Raw genomic sequence first — 27,133 nt, forward strand, 5'->3', positions numbered from 1 at the left:
CTTCATTCTTCTTGATTCGATGTGGCGAGAATCAATCCCTTGTTTCACCAGAAGAGGCATTATTGTTTAAACTGAATCTCATTCAATCTTATGCACAAATAAACATCTAGCAGCGATCATTGCAAAAAAGATTTGGAAATCACTTTGTCTTTTTTTTAACCGCAGTGACTAAATGTGCCTTCCTTACTATGTCATTGCCTGAGATCACCAATTTTAGTTTTAGGAATGAACAGTGGAGCCTTGTTGGTTTATTTGGTTCAATACTGGCTTATTCAGCTGAGCAATTCTAGGGATCAAGTGACTGAATTTGAGTAATTGTTCTTGCTTTCATTTTTCTAAGTGTACATAAAGTGTACATAATTACAAAGGATGTTCACAAAATATTGTTTCATTATATAATTTCAACCAACGTCTTTGGTATTTATCCTTTACATTAGGTCCATAGAATCAACAACCTACATTTCCTGCATAAAGTTGGAAAACGAACTCTGACACCCAGTGGTGTTTGATTACATTGACATATCCCTTCCTTTTGCATGTTTCATACTGTTCATTTTGAATAATCATTGCTACCATCTTTAAAGTTCTCTAACCACCATTGGTTAACTTTGGAAATTACAATGCAACTAAATAGACTTGTATAAATGCATATTACAGAAGGAGGCCATTAGACCAATCAGACCTCTTAAAGAGGTTTCCCCTTGGTGTCATTTTCTTGCACTTCCCTTTTTGCATATATACGTTTTTCTATTTTAGATATTCATCAGCTTTTCTTTTGAAAGCCTGTTTCTTGTAGGGCATTTCATATACTAACAATTCCCTGCATTAAAACAAAACCTCCCAGCCTGAAATGTTCAGTTGATTTTTCTCCCTTAATTAATATTAAATGTCCAAGGAAACATATTTTAGCTCCTCTCCATTTTTGTACAGTCATTGAATCCCTACAATGTAGAAGGTGACCATTTGGCCCATCAAGTCTGCACCAACAACAATCCTACCCAGGCCCTATCCCCAAAAACCCACATATTTACCCCGCTAATCTCTCTAACATACACATCCCAGGACACAAAGGGTCAATTTACCATGGCCAATCAATCTAATCTTTGGACTGTGGGAGGAAACAGGAGCACCCGGAGGAAACCCACGCAGACACGAGGAGAATGTGCAAACTCCACACAGACAGTGACCAAGCCAGGAATCAAACCCAGGCCCCTGGAGCTGTGAGGCAGCAGTGCTAACCACAGTGCCACCGTGCCGCACAGTCTGAAGTATGATGACACGTAACACTTGGGAGTAAAGGGATTAATTGCCCCCTTTTCTGTTTAATCAGTGACTTCGGTTATATATTCGTTTAATCAGTGACTTCGATGGAGAAATCCAGCACGAGGGGGCATGGCTTTAAATTGAGGGGGGGTAGTTATAGAACCGATGTCAGGGGTAGGTTCTTTACCCAGAGGGTGGTGAGGGATTGGAATGCCCTGCCAGCATCAGTAGTAAATGCGCCTAGTTTGGGGGCGTTTAAGAGATCCGTAGATAGGTTCATGGACGAAAAGAAATTGGTTTAGGTTGGAGGGTCACAGTTTTTTTTTTTAACTGGTCGGTGCAACATCGTGGGCCGAAGGGCCTGTTCTGCGCTGTAATGTTCTATGTTCTATGTTCTATGTTCTATAACTGAATTAAAAATGGAAGGCAATGGATATTTTGATACAATATTAGTTGTCAGTGTAGAAAGAACACCACCCCTTTGCATTTGGATAGATTCTATCTCACAAGAAAAAAGGCCAATGACATAAAATGTTTTTTTATTTTTAATTGTGTAAGAACTACTGGCTAAGTATTAATACATGATTTAGATGTTGTAAATACAAGGGTGATGAAGGACAGAGAAATAAGCCAGCACCTTTGATGCCTTAGTATGTTGCAGAATTATCTGTCAATTTATGATGATCACATTGAAGAATGCTGCATCAGGACCTCAGTAAAAACTGTTGGCACAGACACAAATGAATAGGAAATGTTTTCTTTTATTTACTTACTCGGTTCAATATTTTAGATTCACATCTCTTCAATTTTCTATTATTCAACGGCATACAATACGAATAAAGCCATCACAAATATCTTTCCCCACCAAAGGTTGAGGAGATCTAATTATCTTCTTCAGAGGCTTTTGAACTTATTTGAGAATCATTTTCAATTTCAGTTAGATGATGAGTCTCCTGATCTCTTTGATATTGTTCGTCATACCCTGCACTATAAGGGTTATATACATGATGATACTGATCATAGGATGTTGTCACATCATTAACATCATTTTCATAAGGACACGGAATTTCAAGGTCTGGATCACAGATGATTTCATAACGGCTAGTATCATGGAAGTCAACCTCCCCATCAGTGGCACCAAATCGCTGCATGCGGCATTCAAAATCACAGTCAACATCTGGTTCAAAGAAATCCTCTTTCTCATTGCGACAGTTAGGGTCATAGTATGGGTCGCAATCTTCTCTGTGCATTTGGTCATCATCATGTGATTGGGAAGTCTGGCAGTCTGGATCATGTTCAGAATTACAGTTGCGTTCTGGCTGATAAGAGTCTGTTGCCAATGCACTACAATAGGGGTCATATGGGTCACACACTTTTGTATGCGTTTGTTCACCAGCATGGGAGAGACTGCCATGGCAATCAGGGTCATAGTCAGGGTTACACTCATGCGCCATCTGTTTATGACAGTTTGGATCAGAATTTGGATCGCAATCTTCTGTGTGTCGTCTGTCTTGTGTTTGCTCGTTAATGTAAGATTGAGATCTATCACAATAAGGGTCAACATTTGGATCACAATTTTCTGTAGCTGCACGTTCTTGCTGTCGAGCACGATACTGAGAATAATAACACTCGGGATCAGTGTATGGGTCACAATTTTCTGTAACTGTTTGTTCTTGTTCCCTTGCTTGATGTCGGGAATAACACTCAGGATCTGTATGTTGATCACAATTCTCTGTCGCTGTGTGTTCCTGCTCCCTCGCTCTATATCGGGAATAACATTCAGGATCAGTGTATGGATCACAATTCTCTGTCCCTGTTTGTTCCTGCTCTCTCCCTCGATATCGGGAATAACATTCAGGATCTGTGTGTGGATCACAATTCTCTGTCCCTGTTCGTTCTTGTTCCCTTGCTTGGTATCGGGAATAGCATTCAGGATCTGTGTGTGGATCACAATTCTCTGTCCCTGTTCGTTCCTGCTCCCTCGCTCGATATCGGGAATAGCATTCGGGATCTGTGTATGGATCACAATTCTCTGTCCCTGCTCGTTCCTGCTCCCTCGCTCGATATCGGGAATAGCATTCGGGATCTGTGTATGGATCACAATTCTCTGTCCCTGCTCGTTCCTGCTCCCTCGCTCGATATCGGGAATTACATTCGGGATCAGTATACGGATCACAATTCTCTGTCCCTGTTCGTTCCTGCTCTCTAGCGCGATATTGGGAATAACATTCGGGATCTGTGTATGGATCACAATTCTCTGTCCCTGTTCGTTCTTGTTCCCTTGCTTGATATCGGGAATAGCATTCGGGATCTGTGTGTGGATCACAGTTCTCTGATCCTGTTCGTTCCTGCTCCCTCGCTCTATATCGGGAATTACATTCAGGATCTGTGTGTGGATCACAATTCTCTGTCCCTGTTCGTTCTTGTTCCCTTGCTCGATGTCGGGAATAACATTCGGGATCAGTGTACGGATCACAATTCTCTGTCCCTGTTCGTTCCTGCTCCCTCGCTCGGTGTCGGGAATAACATTCAGGATCAGTGTACGGATCACAATTCTCTGTCCCTGTTCGTTCCTGCTCTCTAGCGCGATATTGGGAATAACATTCGGGATCAGTGTACGGATCACAATTCTCTGCCCCTGTTCGTTCCTGCTCTTGACCTCGATATCGGGAATAACATTCAGGATCAGTGTATGGATCACAATTCTCTGTCCCTGTTCGTTCCTGCTCTCTAGCTCGATATCGGGAATTGCACTCAGGATCAGTGTATGGATCACAATTCTCTGTCGCAGTGTGTTCCTGTGCCCTTGCTTGATATCGGGAATAACATTCAGGATCTGTGTGTGGATCACAATTCTCTGTTCTTGTTCGTTCCTGCTCCCTCGCTCGATATCGGGAATAACATTCGGGATCAGTGTATGGATCACAATTCTCTGTCCCTGTTCGTTCCTGCTCCCTCGCTCGATATCGGGAATAACATTCGGGATCAGTGTATGGATCACAATTCTCTGTCCCTGTTCGTTCCTGCTCTCTAGCGCGATATCGGGAATAACACTCAGGATCAGTGTACGGATCACAATTCTCTCTCCCTGTTCGTTCCTGCTCTCTAGCGCGATATCTGGAATAACATTCAGGATCAGTGTACGGATCACAATTCTCTGTCCCTGTTCGTTCCTGCTCTCTAGCGCGATATCGGGAATAACATTCAGGATCAGTGTAAGGATCACAATTCTCTGATGTTGCTCTTCTATGACAATAAGGATCACGTTCAGGATCACAGTTTCCGTCGTGTTCAGGTACTCTATTATTTTCTTCATTTCTGTGACAGTTGGGGTCATTGGGGTCGCAGTTATCATTTGACTGAGGATCATGAACTGGATAACAGTCTGGGTGATAATAGAGATCGCAATCATAACCTTCCTTTGTTTTACCTTTGTACATGGATTGAGGCCTGCGGCAATTCCGATCATACTCAGGATCACAGTCAGGATCTTGAACACCTTGGTTAATAGATTTTACATTTTGTCGACAGTTGGGGTCACGATAGGGATCACATTCACTTTTACCACCATATACAGAGCTATCAGATCTACAATAAGGGTCATATCTGGGGTCACATTCAGAGTCTGGTGCTGGTTCATCCTTAGGATGATATGCCAATTGACAGTTGCGATCATAGTGTGGGTCACAATCATATGGACTTTTATACGCAGCCACAGCAGAGCGGCAATATGGATCTTTTGCAGTGTCACAGGCAGAGTATGTGGAATGTGCTTCTTTCTTTGCTCTTGGAAAGCAGTTAGGATCTGAGTATGGATCACATATTTGCTTTAAGTAGGCAACTAATGCCAGACAGTGTGGATTCTTTGGATCATATGGATTACAATACTGGTTTACTAACTGAGCGTATTGTGTATACGTGTAAGGTTGCTGGCGACAGTTTGCATCATAGCGTGGATCACATGCAGAATATGATGATGGGGTGTGCTTAGAAAATGAATCAAGGTTGCAGTAAGGATCTTTAGTCGGGTCACATGACACTACCTGGGCTCTGCAGTTGGGGTTTTTGTATGGGTCACATGCTTCTGCTCTGCCATATGGGTCTTTCTGTGGATCAACAGGGTACTTATCAGTTCTGCAGTAAGGATCCTTCTGTGGATCACAATGGTATGCTTCTGCTCTGCAGTATGGGTCTTTCTGTGGGTCACAGGAATATGCTTCTGCTCTGCAATATGGATCCTTCTGTGGATCACAGGGGTACGCTTCTGCTCTGCCATATGGATCTTTCTGTGGGTCAACAGGGTACCTTTCAGTTCTGCAGTATGGATCCTTCTGTGGGTCACAGGAATATGCTTCTGCTCTGCAATATGGATCCTTCTGTGGATCACAGGAATACGCTTCTGCTCTGCAGTATGGATCTTTCTGTGGATCACAAGGGTACGCTTCTCGTCTGCAGTATGGGTCCTTCTGTGGATCACAGGAATACGCTTCTGCTCTGCAGTACGGATCTTTCTGTGGATCACAGGAGTACGCTTCTGCTCTGCAGTATGGGTCCTTCTGTGGATCACAGGGGTACGCTTCTGCTCTGCCATATGGATCTTTCTGTGGATCAACAGGGTACTTATCACTTCTGCAGTATGGGTCCTTCTGTGGATCACAGGGGTACGCTTCTGCTCTGCCATATGGATCTTTCTGTGGATCAACAGGGTACTTATCACTTCTGCAGTATGGATCTTTCTGTGGATCACAGGGGTACGCTTCTGCTCTGCAGTATGGGTCTCTGTGAGGGTCACATTGCTTCTGAGTAGAAGCTACTTGCTTGTGAAGAACAGTTGGCTGACATTCAGGATCTTTTGTTGTGTCGCATTCCTCTTCACGCAGACGCTGCAGATATGCTTGATACGAGTCATGGAACTCATCTCTGTTCTTGGCCTTAAGATATTGCAGATAAACTGAGTCCATTTCATTTACCTGAAATAAAATGGAAGTAGTGGTGGATAATAGGGGGTGTTGCAAAAGTCTGGCACATTTTATAATTACTTTCCACTAACTTGTATCTACTGACAAAATAGTTGATGTTCTTGTTTGATAAACTGCAATTCATAATTTCCTTATTCTCCACTTTATTTTTATGTGATTCACTCAATCCAGAGGTTCACTAAGTCTTTCTAAGCCAGTGATTGTGAGGTAGGTGAGAAAATAACTGTGCAGTTGGTTAACTTGCTACGCATTCTCTCTCTACTGCAAAGTTATCAGTTCATCTTAATTCATCTCTCTGGCAATCCAGTTGAGATTAGAGAGCCACCATTTGATTTTGCAACATTCAACCTGAAGTTTGAACTCCTAATCACTCTAGGCAAGTCATTGAAGAGGGGGAGATTTTGAGGTGACCCAATTGCAATTTGAGAAAAGGAATTAATGGAGTGAATCCAATCAAATTGTTCAATGCGCTAAGTGAAATAATTAGGAAGACACAACCTAAAAATTGAGAACTCTCTGCAGATCAGAGGGGTGCTTATCAGTTCTGCAGTTTGTATCTTTCCCTGTATCACAGGAGTATGTTTCTGTTCTACAGAGCAAGAAGATGGTTGGGCAAGATTTCTCACACCAAAAAATTGTGGAATAAATGAACAGAAAGGACTACAGGAGTGGACAAGTTAATTCTATCCAATTAGATACTTCTATGGAGAGAGAAGGAAAAGAGATGTGTGATGAAAGATGGAAATAAGAGATTTACTCAGCGTCACAGAGTTCAGCAATATTTCTCCATAGCATCATCACTCAGGTTCCACTGAAAACCATTTCTATTACATTATGGGCAAATTCCATGCAAAGATAATTCTGCTTTCTATCTAATTAGTACCTATGAATCATTTCCATGGTTTGGCCTCAGAAAAGGATATCATATAAATGAAGTCCGTAGATTTTAATATGTGCCTTTAGATTAAACAGATACATGTGGTTGAGTGCTTCAGGTAATTTACTGGGCCAGAATTTGCTGTAACAGAGCATCTCATGGCATCTGCCATTAGTTTGACTTATCCTTGTCTCACTCAGCTCAAAAATGTGTTGCCCAAGAGCTTTTGAAAGTGCAAACTAATAATAATACAGAAAGAGATACAGAGAATCTGAGACCTGAGAGCGCAGGATATCCCTTTAATATCTATGAGTTTTAAGGATTGGATAATAAATGCAGGAAGGATGGAGTGGTGGCGACGGAGCATTGGATGTAAGTGGGTGAATTCAATGTTTAATCAGATAAAGCAAGAAATAAATAAAATAAATATTAGATTAAAAGAGAGAATAAAGATGCAGAAATGAGAAGTGCTTAAGAATGCCTGACATTTCTAAAATCCCGAAAAGTTCAAAATCTGAAGGAATGAGACTCCACACTTGTAAATGTTATTTTGTTGGCGCCAGAGAGATTGATTGATAATCATTAACACTTATCACATCATTAAAAAGGTATTTACACATGTAATTACAAGGCTTAACGTTTTGTTGTAAGTTTAATGGACAAATACAGCAAGTTCCTAAAAACGATGGGGAGACTAAGGGCAAGGCATCAGTTTCCGAGTTAATGACAGAATAGCACAACACAGGTAGCAACATTTAGATATTGACATTTAACCATGCGCCTGCTCCTCACCAGAGATTTACCCATAAGTAGGGGGGCACAGTGGTTAGCACAGCTGCTTCACAGTGTCAGGATTTAATTCCAGCCTTGGGTGACAGTCTGTGTGGAGCTTGCATGTTCTCCCTATGTCTGCGTGGGTTTTCCCCAGACACTCTGGTTTCCTCTCACACTCCAAAGATGTGCAGGTTAGGTGGATTGGCCATAGTAAATTGACCCTTAGGGGGTGATTTTACCATCACATTGTACACGTTTTCAGGTACGACGTGGTGGTAAAGTCGGGCATAAAGCACTTAGCACGATTGGCGCCGGTTTTCGCAACCAGCACCATTTTATGAGCGCCAGATTTCTAGCATGGTCAACCTCTTGCCGGAAATGGGTGGGAGGCAGGTTAATATATGGAAATTTATTATAATGCTATTTTACATATGCTTAGCGAGCACTCAATCCGGATCTGTCCCTCCTTTATGACCTCGACAGGAAAGGTTCTCGCCTGCGAGGAATAGACATGTGAATAGGGACCAGTCGACTTGGCCGTGCCGATGGAGCCGCAGGCCATTGAGGCGCCCGGGGAGGCCAAAGGCAAGGAGGCTGCCTCTTGGGCAGTGCCAGACTGGCAATGCCACCCTCGCATGTGGGCAATGCCAGTCTGGCACCTGGGCAATGCCCACATGGCAGTGTTGGGAGGCAGGACCAGTGGGGTGAGGCCAATGGGGGAAGGGCGAATGGGGGAGGGTGCCCGCTGCCAGTCTGTAGGGATTGGTGGTGGGGGAGGGAGGGAGGGGGGGCCCACTGCCAGTTTGCAGTGATCAGTGGGGGGAGGGCAGCGGGTCCATGATCAGTGGGGGGAAGGGTGGCAGGTTCATGGTCAGTGGAGGAGGGGGAGTCCACAATTGGTCTGGGCAGCGGGGGGTGTCGGGCGGGGCTATATCTCGGTTGCGGGGGAGGTAGCTGCTTCAGACTGCCTGCACTAGCAGGGGCCTGACAGCTCTCTCTTTTCTGTCAGATCCCTGCTACTGATAATGCACATGTGCAGCATCAGAGGCCTGTACATGCGCACTATCTCTCTCTGCAGGGTTTTGGGTGCATTAAACCCCACCCACAGGCTTCAGCAACGAGCAACAGGCTTGCTGATATTTTGGTAGGTAGAGTGCGTTTGGGGGGTGGGGGGTGGGGGGTGGGGGGAGGGCGGGGGGGTGGGGTGGGGGGGGGGGGGGGGAGGGCGGGGGGGGGGGCGGTGGGGGGGGGGGAGCGAGGGGGGGGCATTGGAGCCTGAAAACATGACCAAATGATGGATCTGAAACTTTCCAAGTTTCAAGTCTGCCCAGCATTTAGAAATCAAATGGTAAAATAGCGGCCTTAGTGTCCAAAATATGTGTAGGTTAGGGGAATTAGTGGGGTAAATATGTGGGGTTACGGGGATAGGGCCTGGGTATGATGCTGTCTCGAGAGTCGGTGTAGACTCGATGGGTTGAAGGCCATTCTAACTGCAAATGTCATTGGCCTTGCTATTATTCTGACATTGTCCATTGTCTCATAATTCAGGTAACTCTGTCTATTTTGCATACTCAAATCCCTCTTTCACAAGAACAATGGTACTTACTCCTTCATGAAATCCAATATCACTGAAATGATGGTACGCGGCCCAGAAATCTGAGTGCTGTTGATGTTGCTGCTGTTTCGTGTGTCGTTTGGAACGTGTCAGTTTCTGTAAGAAGTTTGTTGCTTCTTTGGGCTCCACAGTAACTTTCTGTTCATCAACTGGGAGAGACAGAAAACATGGAATTGGCTGAGATCAAGGCTATTAGTCTTGCCAAAGTCCACCAAGTCTGGAAAGTCAGATCTATGAAAAATAAATTGGAAACCTTTCCATTTTCATGAGTTTGGCTAAAACAAACTTCCTTGTATTGATAAAAATTAAATGTACAATTTAAAGAGGACTGTAAGCAGAATTTATTTAAAATAAATTTTAATAATTGTACCAGAACTCATTCTGAAGCAAAATATATCAAATATAATAATGGACCTGTTACACTACCATGTCATTCATTATTACATTACTTCATATGTCTCCAGGCAAGATACTTTTAAACACATCCAGAGACTGATTTCCATTTCCAGTGAAGACAATGGAACATAATTGCCATCCCATCTTGAAGACATAGAACATAGAACATAATTAGCCATAATTGCCTAAACGAAACTAGTCTATTCTGGTCTTCTTGAAATATACATAGGAGTTTAAAAGTCAGCTTGCTGCTGGCCTACTGGTGTCTGTCTGTCAATCTGCGTGAGTGTGCTGTGTGAAAAAGCAGCTGGAAGTTTTCCATACTGAAGGTGTGATACAATAACCGAGCAGGGCCCCTGCAAAAATAGCCAGATATTGCAGGAATATCTCAAAACTCTCTCTTTGACTGTGGCAGTGAATCAGTCAGCAGAAGGATCGCGGCATGAAAAAGAAATTAAATCTCCCAATCAAACCACAGATCAACTGAATTGAAGAGTCAACTACCCAGCTACAGAAGTCAACTTTACTAGAACCAATCGGTAATGGCCGCAACACTCATCATCTACTCCTCGCAACTCTAGGACTGTTCTGTATAACTTTTTATTTATATTTACTTACTATTGGACTCAATTCATAGTTCTAATCCATACAAATGTAGATGCATGTGCATTACTCCTTAGCCTTTTAATCGTTAATAAACTTACTCTATCTTAACTAAAGTAAGCCTAGTTGAGTTGGCTCCTTTTTACAGGTAACTGTTGGGTCTGGAACAGGTATCCAAGGGGATGGGCACCTTGTTAGATTAAACCTTTGTGGCTACCAACAGAGGGTGGGTTGAATAAAGGCATGGAATCAGTCAATGTCCCTCACCCGGATTTGTAAGTTTAGGGGTAAACGAGCTGGATGGTGACAGGTCAAGGGGTCTTACCCGGATCAACAATTTTTAGGGATACTTACCTAGGACTGGTCAATGCAAGGGAAAAAGCAATTTGAAGATGGAGAGAAAGAAGGTTTGCTCATCAGATGACTACAGCAATTTATATGTTTAAAGTGCACATAGCAAAACATCCCAAAAGCTCTGGCAAAATTAATAACAAAGAAACACCAAGCCACAGAAGGAGAAATCAGAATAAATGACCAATAATTAGGTCAAATAAGTAGATTTGCAGAAGTATCTTAAAGGAGATGGAGATATAGAGGCAAAAAGATGTAGGGAGATAATTCCGGATCTTAGGGCCGCAGAAGCTGAAAGCATGGCCACCAATGATGAAACAATTAAAACTGGGGATGCTCCAACAGACCAAAATGTGAAGAGCGCAGAATCTACTGATGACCATGAAAGCATTGTTGATTGTTGAAAAAACTCATCTGGTTCACTAATATCCTTTAGGGAAGGAAATCTGCCATCCTTCCCTGGCCTGGCCTACATGTGACTCCAGAGCCACAGCAATGTGGTTGACTCTCAACTATCCTCTGAAGAAGGGCAACTAGGGATGGGCAATAAATGTTGGTCAGCCAGCGATATCCATGTTCCACTTACGAATAAAACAAAAACTATGTAGGCCACAGGTAGGTCAGGGAGGATGAGGAGGAATAGTTTATCATGGGTCACAAAAAATGTAATTTGTGACTTCTACACAGTGGCCATTTGAGTACTATGGCCCGGCAGGAAACCTAATTGGAGGGAATCAAACATGGAATTAAAGGAAAGATGGGTACAAATTTAAAATGATAATGCATTTAGAGAAGAAATGCTTGGAAGTACTTGTGTGTTAACATAATAGAAATCAATGGAAAATCTGTTGTTCGAGTCTTCACACAATTCAATTTAGCAGGAAACTTTTAAAGTTATATTTAACTTTTCTAATGTTAACAAAGAGCTGACTGTCACCAAAAATACAATCAGCACTTGGATACCAGGTAACGGATCACTATTCATGCACAATGTTCCACTTCTCCAAGAACACAGAGGTGTAACTTAATACTGCCAACTCATGCCAGATGAGAAACAGGCACTGGTGTTGAATCATTCGACATAAATTTATACAGGATACTTCCAATATCATTTATAGACAATAAAAAAATTATAGTTATTGAATGCAAATTAAACTACTGAGTTTCCTATAATTTAAGAAATTATTTTAGAAAGATATACGATTTGAATAAATAAGGTGAGTTTCTTAAAGAGATCAGTCAAGAGAGTTGATCAAGCCAGTGACGGGACCATTGATCTAAAAACAAGACATTTTGGAAAAACTCAGCAAGTCTGGCAGCATCTGTGGAGAGAGAAACAGAGTTAATGTTTCAGGTCCATCTGACTCATCTTCAGAGCTGAAAAGAGGTAGAAGTATGATGGGGTTTTCTGCTGTTGAAAAGATGGATTGGAGCAGATGGAGCAAATTAGAAGGTCAGTGATAGAGGCTGAAGCTCAGGACAGATTAGATGACAAAGATGTCATGGACACAAGACAAAGAGCGTGATAATTATAGTGTTAAAGACTAAAGAACATGTCAAGAATTGCATGAAGGTCAGATGGCAGAATGTGTTCATAGCAGAACAAGGGCCAGCACTTTCTGAAAGCAAAACATGAGAACAAGTTACAGACTGGTGATCGGGGATTGCGGGGAGGGGGTTGGGATAGAGTGTGGAGGTTTGTGGAAAAAATACAAAACTGAGGACAGCTGTTGGATTCAATGTTAAGTCCAGACACTATAAAGGGCCGAATGGGAAGATGAGATTTTGTTCCCCTGGTTTGCGTTGAGCTTTACTGGAACATTGTAGCAGGCCAAAGACAGAAATGTGGTCATGAGAACAAGCTGGAGAATTGAAATGGCAACAGCAGGAAGGTCAGAATCAAGCTTATAGACTGAGTGAAGGTGTTCTGCAAAGTGGTTACCCAGTCTGCATTTAGTCTCCATAATGTAGAGGAAACTGCGTTATGATCAGCGAATGAAGTAGACCAAATTGAAAGAAGTGCAAACAAATTGCTGCTTCACCTAGCTGGGAGGAGTGTTTTGGGCATTGAAGTTAAGGTGTTACACTTCCTGCGACTGCATGGGAAGCTGCCATGGGAAGAGGATGAGATGTTCGGGGTGACAGAGGAGTGAACCAGGGTGTCACAGAGGGAACAGTCTGTACAGAATACTGACAGTGGAGGTGAGGGCAAGATGCGTTTAGTGGTGGCATCATACTAGAGTTGGCAGAAATGGCAAAGGATGATGCATTAAATATGGAAACTGGTGGGGTGAAAGGTGAGGACAAAGAGAAACTTATCACAGTTCTGGGAGAGAAAGGAAGAGTGAGGGGAGAAGTTTAAGAGATGGGTCAGACACGATTGAGGGCCCTGTCAGCCACAATGGGGGGCAAACCTCGGCTCAATGAAAAGGAAGACACGTCAGAAGTGCCATTGTGGAAAATAGCATCATTGAAACACATGCAACAGCGGTGGAGGAACTGGGAGAATGGGATGGAGTCCTGGTGTGAGAAGGTGTAGTCGAGGTAGCTATGGGAGTCAGTGGGCTTGAATATTGGCCACTCAGGTGATCTGCCAGATGGTGCCAGATAACAAGGGCCACGCCACAGCAAAGGATAAACCCGTTCAGAAGAGAAAACAAGCTGATTTGGAATATAGAATGCCCAGTTATGTTATGTTATATTATGGCCTATCATTTTACAGCACATGATTTTTAAAGTAAAACATTCAAGTACATTGTCCAATCCACCAGGATCCTCAGGTTTTAACTATGGCTCATTTAATATAGTACTTTACTGATTTACTAATAGTAACTATAACGGTAATTTAAACATAAATCCAAATATATGAATGGAAAAAACACTAGTTAAATACGCCATCGTAAAAGCTAAGTAGCAGACTTACTGATCTTTTTTTAGATTTCCCAATTCCCCTCCCCCCACCCTTCCTTGAAGGCAGTGACTCAAATTGAAGGGATGTTCCTTGGGCGCTGACATCTTTCAGCTACCTCACCCAAGAATGGCTCCTCTTCATATATGAGCTCAGAGATTGCCAGCAAGGTCTTTCACTTTCACCAGGAGGTGAGGTTGGGGGTGGAGGGGATTGGATTTGGTTGGGGGGAGGAACGCAAAGGGAAGAAATACACCAAAATTATCTCCAGCAGGGGTCATTAGATAGTGAACAACTGCTGGAATCCTCTTTGACTGCTCTCTGGCAGGGTGTATGGGGGGGTGTAATTACACCATTCTTCTGTCTGTTCCAGCAGTGGCCTGCTCACCGGTCACAGAGCAAAGATCAAACCTGAGACCCACCTGCTTGATATGGCTTAATAACACACCATGCAGCACAGCTACCAACTGCATCATCTGGGAGACCCCCAGACCTGCTGCTTTTTAACTAGTTTTCGCTAGCAGGAAAGCAAACGGATCGCCCCCTCAGTAATTTTTAGCTGCGCAGATGGTTCCTGCCATGTTTCATTAGCATGCAGCGGGTTACTTACCATTCCTCTTAAAGAGCTGGCGCAGCACGTTAGCCTCCAGCGTGTCTGAAAGAGAACAATAACAAAGCAAACCAGATGTGACAGACTGAAAGAACAAGAGTAAAGTCACTACCTGCTAACTAGGATGTTCTGTGCACACAGCAGGAACCTCATGTTTCAGGGCTACAGGTGGTATTTTAGTGAAGTAACCTTCAAATGCTTTAGGTCTTTAATCCCAGTACTAAATCAGCAGGAGTTAGTTGTTAATGTGACTAAATGGAAAACCAGGCCTAAAACTACAAAGCTAAACCAATCTGCCCAAGGCATTATAGAAATAAAACCTACTACCGCCTCCTGGCCAGGCATTTTGCATATTTATTCCAGATTTATATTTTTAAAAATGTTTGCTCAACAACAAAGAAAATAACAGATTATTTTTAATAATGATTGAAAGCTAATTGACAAGGCAATTCAGATGAACTGTCATCACCGTTTAAGCTTGATTCCTTCTCAACAAATTCAAGGGTAGAATGGTATCTTTAAATTGTATCTTAATTTTGGTTTAATTTAGCTTTAATAACATGCATATTTCCTGTCCCATAACACCTAAAATTTAACATGCTGGAAATTTTCAGTGTTGCAAAGTGGTTAAATGAATCCTGGAACCCCCTACCCAACAGTACTGTCAGAGTACCAGATGTATTGCAGCAATTCAAAAAGGCAAATCTGAAGGGCAACTAGGAATGGGCGATAAATGCTGGCATTGTTAATGATGCCCAAATTCTAAGAATGAATAATATATAAAGATAGTTGTGAGTTTCATTTAAAGCTGGAATTTAGTTACTGGCTTGCCAAGGTCATCCAAACATTGACATTGAATTTATTATTCATTATTCATTCATGGGACATGGGCGTCACTGGCTGGACCAGCATTTATTGCCTGTCCCTAGCTGCCTTTGGAGGGCAGTTGAGAGTCAACCACGTTGCTGTAGATCTGGAGACACATGTAGGCCAGACTGGGTAAGGACGGCAGATTTACTTCCCTGAAGGACATTAGTGACCCAGATGGGTTTTCCTGACAATCAGCAATGGTTTCATGGTCATCAGTGGATTCTTAATTCCAGATTTTTTTTTATTGAATTCAAATTCCACCATCTGCTGTGGCGGGATTCGAACCTGGGTCCCCAGAACATTAGCTGAGTTTCTGGATTGATAGTCCAGCGATAATACTACTAGGCCATCACCTCCCCCAATACAGTACAGTACATCCTTTAACAAATTCCAAGGGATTTGTTTACATTCATATATAATATAGACATATTTATTGTTCCCTCCATCTAAAAATGGCAGCTGCATAGATCAGGCATTGTGACAAGTGACTTGAAGATAGATAACATCACAAAGAGTTAGTTTTGCAATGCTTCATTGCAACAAATTGTCAATTATTAAACTACAAATTAGAATATTTTTATTTCCATTATTTAATGGATAACTTACAAAACTGTATTTTTCAGTCTGGATGTTATGATTATCAAAGGCTTACTTTTACTCACTGGTGAATCAAAATGGAACCAGAGCCAATGACCTTGAGTAATCAGGAATTCATTACTGTGCAACTTGTGTTACCATGTTTTTCCCATTAAAGAAAATAGACATTCAATGAATTTGGTGAACAATGGAACAAAGAACCTTTGTTATATTCCTCTCTAGTTTTTATTTTGTTCCTATCCTGTGATTCCACAGAAACATTGAAAATACTTAATTTCAGGATTCCAGGTGGTGTAAGTGCATTGATCTATCATTGAGTCTGATCGGAACATGGGTTCATTCCCCCAACATGACTTCCCACAGTGACTTCCTACGATGGCTGGGCTAACCTGGAAAAGTACTAAAGAACTGTCTTGGGTACTTTTTAAAGAAAAGAAAGGAGAAAAATATCAGGAGGTAAAGAAACTGATGCTTTTCTTGATAATCTCTTTGTAGCCAACCCATGTTTAAAGTTTATTCATTAGTGTCACAAGTAGGCTTACATTAAATTTGCAATGAAGTTACTGTGAAAATCCCCTAGTTGTCACACTCTGGCGCCTGTTCAGGTACACTGAGGGAGAATTTAGCATCGGCAATGCATCTAACCAGCACGTCTTTCAGACTGTGGGAGGAAACCGGAGCACCCTGAGGAAACACATGCAGACATGGGGAGAACATGCAGGTTCCACACAGACAGTGACCCAAGCCAGGAATCTAACCCTGGTCGCTGGGGCTGTGAGACAGCACTGCTAACCACTGTGCCACCGTGCCTGGGTTACCTTCTGTGGAACTCTAAGAACAAGTCATGTGTCTACACACAACCAAGGACTGGTGCATGACTTGGAGTGGGGGTGTACATAGAAGGGGCAAGTTAATTCATTCAATGAGGAGAGTTCATTTGCAAAAATAAAACTTAAATAAATTGGCTGATTCTGAAAAATGCAACATTTTAGGTTTTGATTTTGATGTGATAGTTCTAACAGTTTTAACAGATGCTGAAAAGAAAAATTGTTTCCTCTGGCTGGAGGGTGGGTTACCTGGAGGACACAGATTTAAGATAATTGTCAAAAAGAACTGGAGAGGAAATGAGTTTTGTTTTTACATCCACTGGGTTGTTATGATCAGGAACCCACTACTTGAAGGGGCAGTGGAAGCAGAGTCATTAGTAAGTTTCAAAATTCAATTTTGGATACATATACGTGAACAGGGAAAACTTGTGGAGAAAAGAAGTGGACAGTGGGACCAATTGGGACCTCATTCAAATAGCCAGTAAAAGACATATGGGCTGAGCTGTATCATTCTATGAAGCAGGAAACTTTATTGATAGCAAATATTAAAAGTGGCACTAGCTGATGATATCCAAGAGCTTTTAAGCTGTTGAACGATTTAGCTAAATGAGTACAATTTTAATAGCCACAATTCCAGTAAGTCTGGTTTAAGCATGAGGACAGGGAACAACCTAAACATAGCTGATATCCGTAAGAGCATTCTTGTGAGGTTAGGATCAAGACTTTAAGACAAAGCTGAGGGAAAGTCCAAAATTGCAGACTTTTCCAGGGCGAACTTATTGCATTAATGCACTTTCAACAAATAGCCAACATTGTACAAAAGTAAACTGACTTGTTGGGAAAATCTGTAATTCATCATAATTTTGCATTAAAGCTACTAATTTAATATATAATGATTTAATATATACTAACATTATGTATCATAATTGGCTTTGAAATTGAAACAATTTGGATATTCAGCCAGATGCAGTGCAGATGTGTAGCATTTAATCACCATAAATGCAGAAAGAAAATAGAAAATCTCTCATCAAATATTGAAAGCGGTTAAAATTAGCCCACTCACCGGGTAAGAACACGACGGTTAGAACCATGGTAGCCAGGATCAAAGAGAGCATGTTCCCCTTTGTGCAGTCCATGTTAACCTATATTTTAACACCTGTGTACACTGTGGAAAAACATAATAAAAGATGTGTTTAATTGCCTCTTGTGATGTAGAGTGCAAATTGATGGCTCATTTCCATGTACAGTCTGGGATTAATAACATCCTATTGACCAACATGGAGGAAAATTATAGATGCAGTATATGATGTGACGATTGTTAGAAACAGGAAAGACTGTAAGCACATTCCTTTTCCATAAACCAGCTCCACTTTCTCCATTCATCTTTCTTCTAAAATTACCTCTTCCCTTCAGTGACCATCCCAGATCACTTATTTTAAAATTCTATCGCATAGGTGTAAATATTCAGTCCAGCTTCCCTTCTTATTGATCAACTTGAACCTTTTCTCCTGTTGCTGTCTTCAACTTAGTGAACTATTTAATTGGTTCCTTTCATAATTTTGAAAACATAAAATAGGTTGAAGAAAACAAGCCTGATCTCTTTGACATTCCTGTGACTGGACATCTTTGTTGAGCCCTGCAGCCCATCAGCAATATTAAGGAAATCACACAGAATATATATATTTTTAAAGAGACATTAAAGAAGCAATAATCCAAACTTACATATATTGCAATATTGTAATACACAGATCTAAGTGGTCTATCACTAAAACATTTTAATATGTTTTTATATTGGATCGAAGAGGTGTAGCATTGTGCACTCGTGATGGGCCAGCCTAGAAAAGCCAGAAACAATACAAAATGAATTGCTACTTGGTTTATTTTCGCTGGGTCAAAATCCTGAAACTTCTCCAACAGCATTGTAAGAGGACCTTCACCACAGATACAGCAGCAGCTCCAATAGAAAGCCTGCTACCACCTTCTCGAGAGCAACCAGGGAGAGGCTATAAACATCAGCCTTGCCAGTGATGCCTAAATAGAGTGAATGATCACGTTGTACTTGATGTGCACTGGATAATTACAGATGTGTTTATTCTCCTCAATGTATTTTTACAAATGCTCTTTCCTTTTCAGTGATAGCATCTACTTCTTGCTGGATGGTATAGTAAACTTTACTTGCCCAAATAGCCATTATTCATGTGTGTTTAGACAGTGACTACCAGTAGCAATTCCACTGCAGGGGAGCACCAGAGTTAGGCTTGATCCTGTCTTCACTGCCATTGGACTTTAACCTGGTGTTGTTAGACTTCTTACTGTGTTTACCCCAGTCCAACGCCGGCATCTCCACATCTTCACTGCCATGGGACAGCATTAGGAATGTTTAGGGCTCTGATGAAGGGTCATTTAGACTTGAAACATTGGCTTTATTCTCTCCCCACAAATGCTGTCAGACCTGCTGAGATTTTCCTGCATTTTCTATTTTTGTATTAGGAATGTCAAACTTCACTGACTTTCTGTTTCAGGATCCCAGGATCAGAGGCTAATTGTGGCAAAGCTACTGCCTGTGTCACTCTGATTGGCTAACTCAGGGATCAAACATGAAAATCTTTCTGGTTTGTCTGCCTGTTCAGCAGATTGACTTGCTCATGAGATTTGGAATTTAATATTATTATTAAATTATATTAAATTAATGCAAGTCCACAATCACTGCATCACAGAGTCATAGAATCATTCAGTCCATCAGAACAAAGCCCTGCAATCCTATCACATCCAGTCTTGAATGGTGGCAATTTAACAACTATCATGAGGAGATGGTTCCAGGAACATTCCCATCCTCAACAGCAGCAGAGCCTAGTATGCAAGTTCAAAATACAAGCATGAAGTGACTGCAACCATCTTCAACTAGATGTGCCCAGTGGATGATCCAGCACAGTCTCCTCCTGAGATCTCCAGAATCAGCCAATCTTCAGCCAATGTGATTCCCTTTACGAGATGTCAAGGATCGGTTGAGCACTCTGGATACAATAAAGGCTCTGGGCTCCGACAACATTGCCCAGGTGTGACAAATAGCACGTAAAATCCACTCAGCTAATTACTGCCCCAGCAGGTTACTCTCAAACATCTGCCACATGATGGAAAATATGTTAACGATGCTAAGGAGCACCTGCTCGCCAAAGTCCAGTTTGCATTCCACCAGGATCACTCAGTTTCAGCTTTGGTCCAAGCATGGACAAAAGAACAGAATTCCAGAGCTGAGGTAAAATGGCTGCCCTTGACATCAGGGCTGCATTTGACTGAAGGTGGCATCAGGAGCCCGAGCAAAATTTGAAGTCAATGGGAATCAAGGAAAACCATGACTGGTTGGAGGCGGATATAGCACAAAGGAAGCTGGTTGTGGTTTCAAAGGCCAATCATCTCAGCCTTAGGACATCGCCGGAGAAGCTCCTCAGGGTAATGTCCTAGGCCTAACCATCTGCAGCAGCTTTGTCAATGATCTTTGTTCCAGCATTAAGTCAGGGGTGGCATGGTGGCACAGTAGTTAGCACTGCTGCCTCACAGCACCAGGGACTCGGGTTCGATTCCAGCCTTGGGTCACTGTCTGTGTGGAGTTTGTACATTCTCCCCGTGTCTGCATGGGTTTCCTCCAGGCACTCTGGTTTCCTCCCACAGTTCAAAAATGTGCAGGTTAGGTGGATTGACCATGCTATGGCATTACCATTGTCAATCCCCCACCATCAACACTCTAGGGGGCATCCTTGACCAGAATCGGAACTGGACCAGCCATATAAATACCGAGCCTACAAGAACAGGCTAGAGGCTGGGATTCTGCAGCCAGAGGGACTCATTTCCTGACCCCAAAAGCCTCTTGACCTTCCACAATGTGCAAGTAAGAAGTATAATGAAATACTCTCCAACAACATTCAGGACAAAGCAGTCCGCTTGATTGTCATCCTATCTGTCACTTTAACATTCACGCCTTCCAAATGACATATTATGACTGTCATGTGTGCTATCTACAACTTGCATTCCAAAACTTCTTTGACAACACCACTCACCTAGAATTGGAGTAGGCACTTGGGAATGCCACCATCTCCAGATTCTCCTCCAAGACACACATTATTCTGACGTGGAAATATATCGCCACTCCTCTATGGTTACTGGGACACAATTCCTTGCCTAACCGCATTTTGGAAGTATCTTCACTGCAGACTGCAGCAGTCCAAAGATCTCACCACCATCCTCTCAAGGGATGGGGGCAACAAATGATAGCCCTGCGAACAGCAGCCGTAAATAAATGATTTTCCGACTCAGTGTATTAAGAAATTTTACGAAAATTATGAAAATCGAAATTACTTCAGCTGAAATGGATGTGACTCGGTGTGAAGTGTAAAGTGAGCCGCAGGGGTTTCTCAAAACAGAACTGGAAATTCTAGAGGAGCTTTGATCATGCTTTTATTCAAGAATATATTGTTTTATAGCGCACTAAAACAGCAAGTTTTCTGGCAATGAACCTGGAGATCACTGGTCAAAATGTGTGCCAAATGAATCTGTAAAATTGCCAGACACAAACCTGCAACAAAGCAAACTGCTTTAATCTGCTTTACTATCTCCTTTTACCAGGAGTCATCTGAATAATTCTGCTGGTAATGAGTTTTCAATTATTGTCAGGGCAGCACAGTGTTCCCCTCTGTACCAACTGGGGCCCTTGAGTTTTCTTTAATCATAGGATGAAAGGAACATATAAACTAGCAGGGAAACTACTGGATGATGTGATAAAATACTAACACTTTAGACTGCTTACCAAAAGCAGCACAAACCATAATGCTATAAATGTTTCTCATTATATAATTGCAGACAGCCCAGTAACTCACTGATTTTCTGCTGAGGTAAACACTTTTTTACAACTGGATCCCATCTATCCTCAGAATTAAGCAGATGTTAATATGGCTGAGGTTTCAAAAATAAAAGTCAGTGAGAATTTTAAATGGTGTTTTATTATTTTAAATGAGGGTATTTTCCGTAGAGAGCAAAAATAATAAAATCTGAGGAAATCTGAGGAAAAATTGAAGCAAAGACATTGGAAATACTGGCAAGGAAAGAGAGGTTTGTTAGCATCTGAAAGAGACCTTGGCAGGGGTGTGGGTGGGGAGGTGAAGGGATGGATTGTCTGGCAGTTGGAGAGCCGGCAACAGACCCATGATGCCTCTTTTCAGGTCCACCAAACCATATACCAATCAGATAGTGGCAACGCCGCTGATGATACTTCCCCGGTACCAAGACTCTGGAGGCAGAAGTTCCACCTAGCGGGAAGCTCTTGCATGCAACAGCACCACTGAGGAGTCACTGCTGCTGGAGAGACCCCCCACCCGCCACCACCCCCCCCCCCCCCCCCACCCCCCGCAACCCCACTCTCTGGAGTCCCAGGATCCCAGAGAAGCTAGGCTACAGATCAGTAACATGGTGCAGGGGTTTCACAGGGTGGGGGGGTCAGCGGCAGAGGGAGTGAGGGGGAGGTGCAGAAACAAGAGCAGGGCTTAGTTCCCAGTGGCAACCCCCACCCCACACTTCTTTATGTCCAGTCCCTCGGTCAGGCATTGATTGCTTTTGTTTGAGGAACACCCCTCCCGGTGGCAAGCAGCCCATACAGGTTCACCTGTCATGGAGTCTTACCCATTTGGAGCTTAGTTAATCACACTGGTAGCAGGATGAAGCCCTTAAGTCGTCATTAATTGGACAATTAAGGGCCCCAATAGAGGTTGACCTTGGGCCTTCCAGCCTAGAACTTAATTCTGCTGGATCCGGAATGGCCCTGGGATTTCAGTATGCCAACATGACGTTCAAGTAAATGCCCTTCCTGCCTCCAAGCTCACCACCAGCGAGAGCAAAAGATTCTGCCCCCTGTTTTAAATACCCAAGACCCATCTCTCTCAAATAATTACCAACTCACGTCTATTCAGCAACCCATGCAGGGAAAGTCTACAAGGTGCCTCACGTTAACATCTCTTTGTCTTTCTGTTGTTGATTTACCCACACCAGCAATTTTACATTGTAGAAAAATGAAAGCTTACAAAGTGAGCAGTTGACCATATTCCATTTTAATCATGACAATGTGCCACGTGTCAAAGTGTTTGGAACTGATTTACACTGTGTCAGCTGTTCAGACACAAACGGGTATAATAGCAATTTAACATTTACTCATAAGGACATTGCTTTGTGAAGAAATCACAGACTCAAGTAATCCCTTTGTGTATTCCCAAACCATGTTAAGTGTCAGTTCTGCATAGGGCATCTGCATGGAAAAGTCTGAAAACTATCGGTCTTCTAACCTTATGCTGCCGTTATGTGTGTAGCTGAGCATCAGTAAAATGTCAGCTGGCAGTGCTGGTATAGTCTCAGGCTTTGCCTATCCCTTAGTATTTGCATTACATGAATATAAACAGATGACAGTGGTGATTCTGAGTCTTTATTACCTGAGCTCTCCAGTGCAAAACTTTTAGAATGGTATAAACCATCTTAGTGGTACTTGCCATGCCACATAATGAATTATTTTAAAATCCCCTCCTCGGCAGTGGTACCACCACATAAAGAAATGGCAGAAAAGATATTTCACTGAAAATCGAGGGACAAGTTTCTATTATTGTATGAAGAATTTTCCTAGTTCTTATGCCACATTTAAGAATTGAATTTGAGCAGAACTCAATAGCCTTCCGCCTTTGCTCCCACTAAACAACTGTTTCGGTGGAAAATTTTTGGATTGGATTGGTTGTGGGGACAAACACTGGCTGAATCTTAAGATGCCAATCTTGCATCATTCCTAGAGTGAGAGTTTACAAAAGCAAACAATCTTTATGTTATAGCAATCTATCTTCAGTAAAACCGTCCCTTTAAAAACAAATTTCCTAATTTTACGCTCCTGCCAAATGCACTGACTTCCTGACGGGTTATAATTGTAAGTTCTACACTCAATGCGTGAGTCGAGACTGCAGGGATTGGTGAGCTTTTCAACTATGGGGGCATCACAGTTAAGCCCAAACCATTTTTTAAAAGTAGAATGGGTGGGATTCTCCCAAAGAAATTCTAAATGCCGGATTTGCGTAAAAACTGGAGTAAATCCCGCTGGTTTTTTCAGCGGGATTTTCAAAATGAATCTCCAACACTCTGAGCACTGCAGAGTGCATAGGTATGAATATCATTTAAAAGCTGTGGGCAGGGCCTATTCCCACTGGAGAGGCCGGGGCATAGCGCTGAGCGGGCTACTGCGCATACACCGATCTGTCAGAGTGGAGATCGATGCATGCGCAGTAGCCCCGCTCTGCTGGTCTTCTGATCACTGGCCAGCTCGATCGCTGGCCAGCCCCACAACCCCCAACTGACCCCCGCACCAACTGACTGCTGGCCTCCCAGACACGTCCAGGCCAGCTTTGACCCCCACCCCAATCCCTTCCCAGCAAGCTGATCCGCCCCTCACCCCGCTGCCCAGCCCCGATCGCTAGCCTCCCTCCCTCTGTCACCAAGCCCGAGTGCAGAGTGGTAGCGGGACCACCCCACCCCCACCGATCGCCATCAGAGGTCCCGCCAGCCCTATTCGGCCCCTTTGGCCACGACCCCTTGGCACTGCCAGAAATTGGCGCAGTGCTGATTAGTACTTTGAAATTTGAATTTCCATATGACTAGCGGGCACAGGACAGTATTCTCCTGGCCTGCTTGTGTCTCCCCCCCACTCCCCAACTACACCCCCCGCCCTCTGCCAGGAGAGGTCCTCATGGTGTTTACAACTGTTCCCCACTAACAGGAAACAGGCGTCCTCACCTTGCTGGTGGGCGCAGAGGACATCGAGGCCCTGGGAGGTCAGGGGCAAGGAGGGGTGCCCCTTGAGCAATGCCAGCCTGGCAGTGCCAGCCTGGCACCCTGGCACTGCCCAAGGGGAAAACTGGCACTGCTCACTGGGCATCTTGGCACTGCCCACCGGGCGGGGAGTGACCCATGGTGGGGGGCACGTGCTGCCGCTCTCCAAGTGGGATTACGGAGGGGTGATCAGGTCTGGCCATGAGGGGGAGGGGGGAGTCGAAGTTGGCCCAGGAGGAGTTCCGGTCAGCCAGCAATTGGGGGAAAGGGGGGGGGTGTTCGGGAATCCAGCGATTGGGGGAGTTCCGGGAAGGCGAACAATCGGAGGGTTCATAGAAGGCCAGTGATCAGGGGGTTCCAGGGGAGGCCAGCAATTGCAATGGCGCGTTCAGCACTGTGCTGTCAGCCTCTCAGGTGGGAACCCGAGCCCACCACTTTCCGGTGGTCTAGGCAGTCAGCCTTGTGGGAGATTCATTCAGGTAAGTACACCCAAAAACGGATAGGAAATTTTCCCATAATCCCGCCCGTTGGTTACTTAGTTTTGTTTTGGGAGAATCCCGGCCAGGGTATACAGAAATCAGAATATTCCTTCACTGACAGGGTATTTTAGAATTCAATTTTTCTAAAATCAGTTTTAATATATTTTGTTAGTAAAGTTTGGATTGCTGCTCAAAACTCAAAATCATTAGCGCTGCTTAATTATATCATCATTTTCAAACTTGAAAAACAGCTGCAGTTCTTTTTGAACCATTAAAAATATTTCTGACTGCTCAGCTGGTTGGAGTTAGAATATGTTATTTTTCCCTGCTGAGAGTCTCCCGCTAAAGTAAATGTGCCCGTGTGTGTGTGTGTTTTTAATATAAATATTACATTTATAAAGGTAGCAGGGAAGCCAGGAGACTATATTGAATTGGTCTTCCTTTGTGCCTCTGAACTGATCTGCTCACGTCGAATGCTGCTCAGTCAACAATGCACTTATTTCACTTGTTAAACTCTCTGTCCTTGCAATTTCTCCAGCACCTTATTTGCTACAATGGAATTTCAGCCAAGCTGTAAATTTCCTTTCGATCAGATCATCAAAACTATCCCACCAGACAGAAGGAGAAAAACATTGTGGTGGGAGCAAAAACATATATTACTCCCATTCCATACCTTTGTGTTTCTCACCTGCCCACTCGGAATAATTTCATTAGAAATTACCATTGACTTTAAGTATTGTTCAAGTGAAAAAAGTACAATAATGAGGTGAAAGTGGCCGATCTAATAGTTAGTTAATAATGTGATGGCATGTGTGGATGTTCTGACTTTTTCGACAACTTCCTTGCTGGAACACTGACACAAAGTTTAAACAAAGAACAAAGAACAATACAGCACAGGAACAGGCCCTTCGGCCCTCCAAGCCCACGCTGCTCCCTGGTCCAAACTAGACCATCCTTTTGTATCCCTCCATTCCCACTCCGTTCATATGGCTATCTAGATAAGTCTTAAACGTTCCCAGTGTGTCCACCTCCACCACCTTGCCCGGCAGCGCATTCCAGCCCCCCACCACCCTCTGCGTAACATACGTCCTTCTGATATCCGTGTTAAACCTCCCCCCCTCACCTTGAACCTATGACCCCTCGTGAACGTCACCACCGACCTGGGAAAAAGCTTCCCAGCATTCACCCTATCTATGCCTTTCATAATTTTATACACCTCTATTAGGTCACCCCTCATCCTCCGTCTTTCCAGTGAGAACAACCCCAGTTTACCCAATCTCTCCTCATAACTAAGCCCCTCCATACCAGGCAACTTCCTGGTAAACCTCCTCTGCACTCTCTCTAACGCCTCCACGTCCTTCCGGTAGTGTGGCGACCAGAACTGGGCGCAGTATTCCAAATGCGGCCGAACCAACATTCTATACAACCGCAACATCAGACCCCAACTTTTATACTCTATGCCCCGTCCTATAAAGACAAGCATGCCATATGCCTTATTCACTACCTTCTCCACCTGTGACGTCACCTTCAAGGATCTGTGGACTTGCACACCCAAGTCCCTCTGCGTATCTACACCCTTTATGGTTCTGCCATTTATCGTATAGCTCCCCCGTACGTTAGTTCTACCAAAATGCATCACTTCACATTTATCTGGATTGAACTCCATCTGCCATTTCTTTGCCCAAATTTCCAGCCTATCTATATCCTTCTGTAGCCTCTGACAATGTTCCTCACTATCTGCAAGTCCAGCCATTTTCGTGTCGTCCGCAAACTTACTGATCACCCCAGTTACACCTTCTTCCAGATCGTTTATATAAATCACAAACAGCAGAGGTCCCAATACAGAGCCCTGCGGAACACCATTAGTCACAGGCATCCAGCCGGAAAAAGACCCTTCCATTACCACCCTCTGTCTTCTGTGACCAAGCCAGTTCTCCACCCATCTAGCCACCTCCCCCTTTATCCCATGAGATCCAACCTTTTGCACCAACCTACCATGAGGGACTTTATCAAACGCCTTACTAAAGTCCATATAGATGACATCCACGGCCCTTCCCTCGTCAACCATTCTAGTCACTTCTTCAAAAAAACTCCACCAGGTTAGTGAGGCATGACCTCCCTCTCACAAAACCATGTTGA

General features: G+C 43.3%; 1 protein-coding gene across 1 annotated transcript in view; it reads right to left on the reverse strand.

Moving 5' to 3' along the window:
* Positions 1 to 1,786: 1,786 nt before the first annotated feature.
* Positions 1,787 to 27,133, reverse strand: part of LOC144491350 (uncharacterized) — a 30,873-nt gene continuing 5,526 nt past the window's right edge. Inside the window, exons 2-5 of the mRNA XM_078209036.1 lie at positions 17,734 to 17,835; positions 14,377 to 14,421; positions 9,500 to 9,657; positions 1,787 to 6,233 (exon numbers count right to left, since the gene is read on the reverse strand). Coding sequence (XP_078065162.1) covers positions 2,145 to 6,233; positions 9,500 to 9,657; positions 14,377 to 14,421; positions 17,734 to 17,806 — 4,365 coding nt within the window. The 5' untranslated portion in view covers positions 17,807 to 17,835 and the 3' untranslated portion in view covers positions 1,787 to 2,144. The remainder of the gene's footprint in view (positions 6,234 to 9,499; positions 9,658 to 14,376; positions 14,422 to 17,733; positions 17,836 to 27,133) is intronic.

Source organism: Mustelus asterias, chromosome 3 (assembly GCF_964213995.1).
Source record: "Mustelus asterias chromosome 3, sMusAst1.hap1.1, whole genome shotgun sequence".
Lineage (NCBI taxonomy): Eukaryota > Metazoa > Chordata > Chondrichthyes > Carcharhiniformes > Triakidae > Mustelus > Mustelus asterias.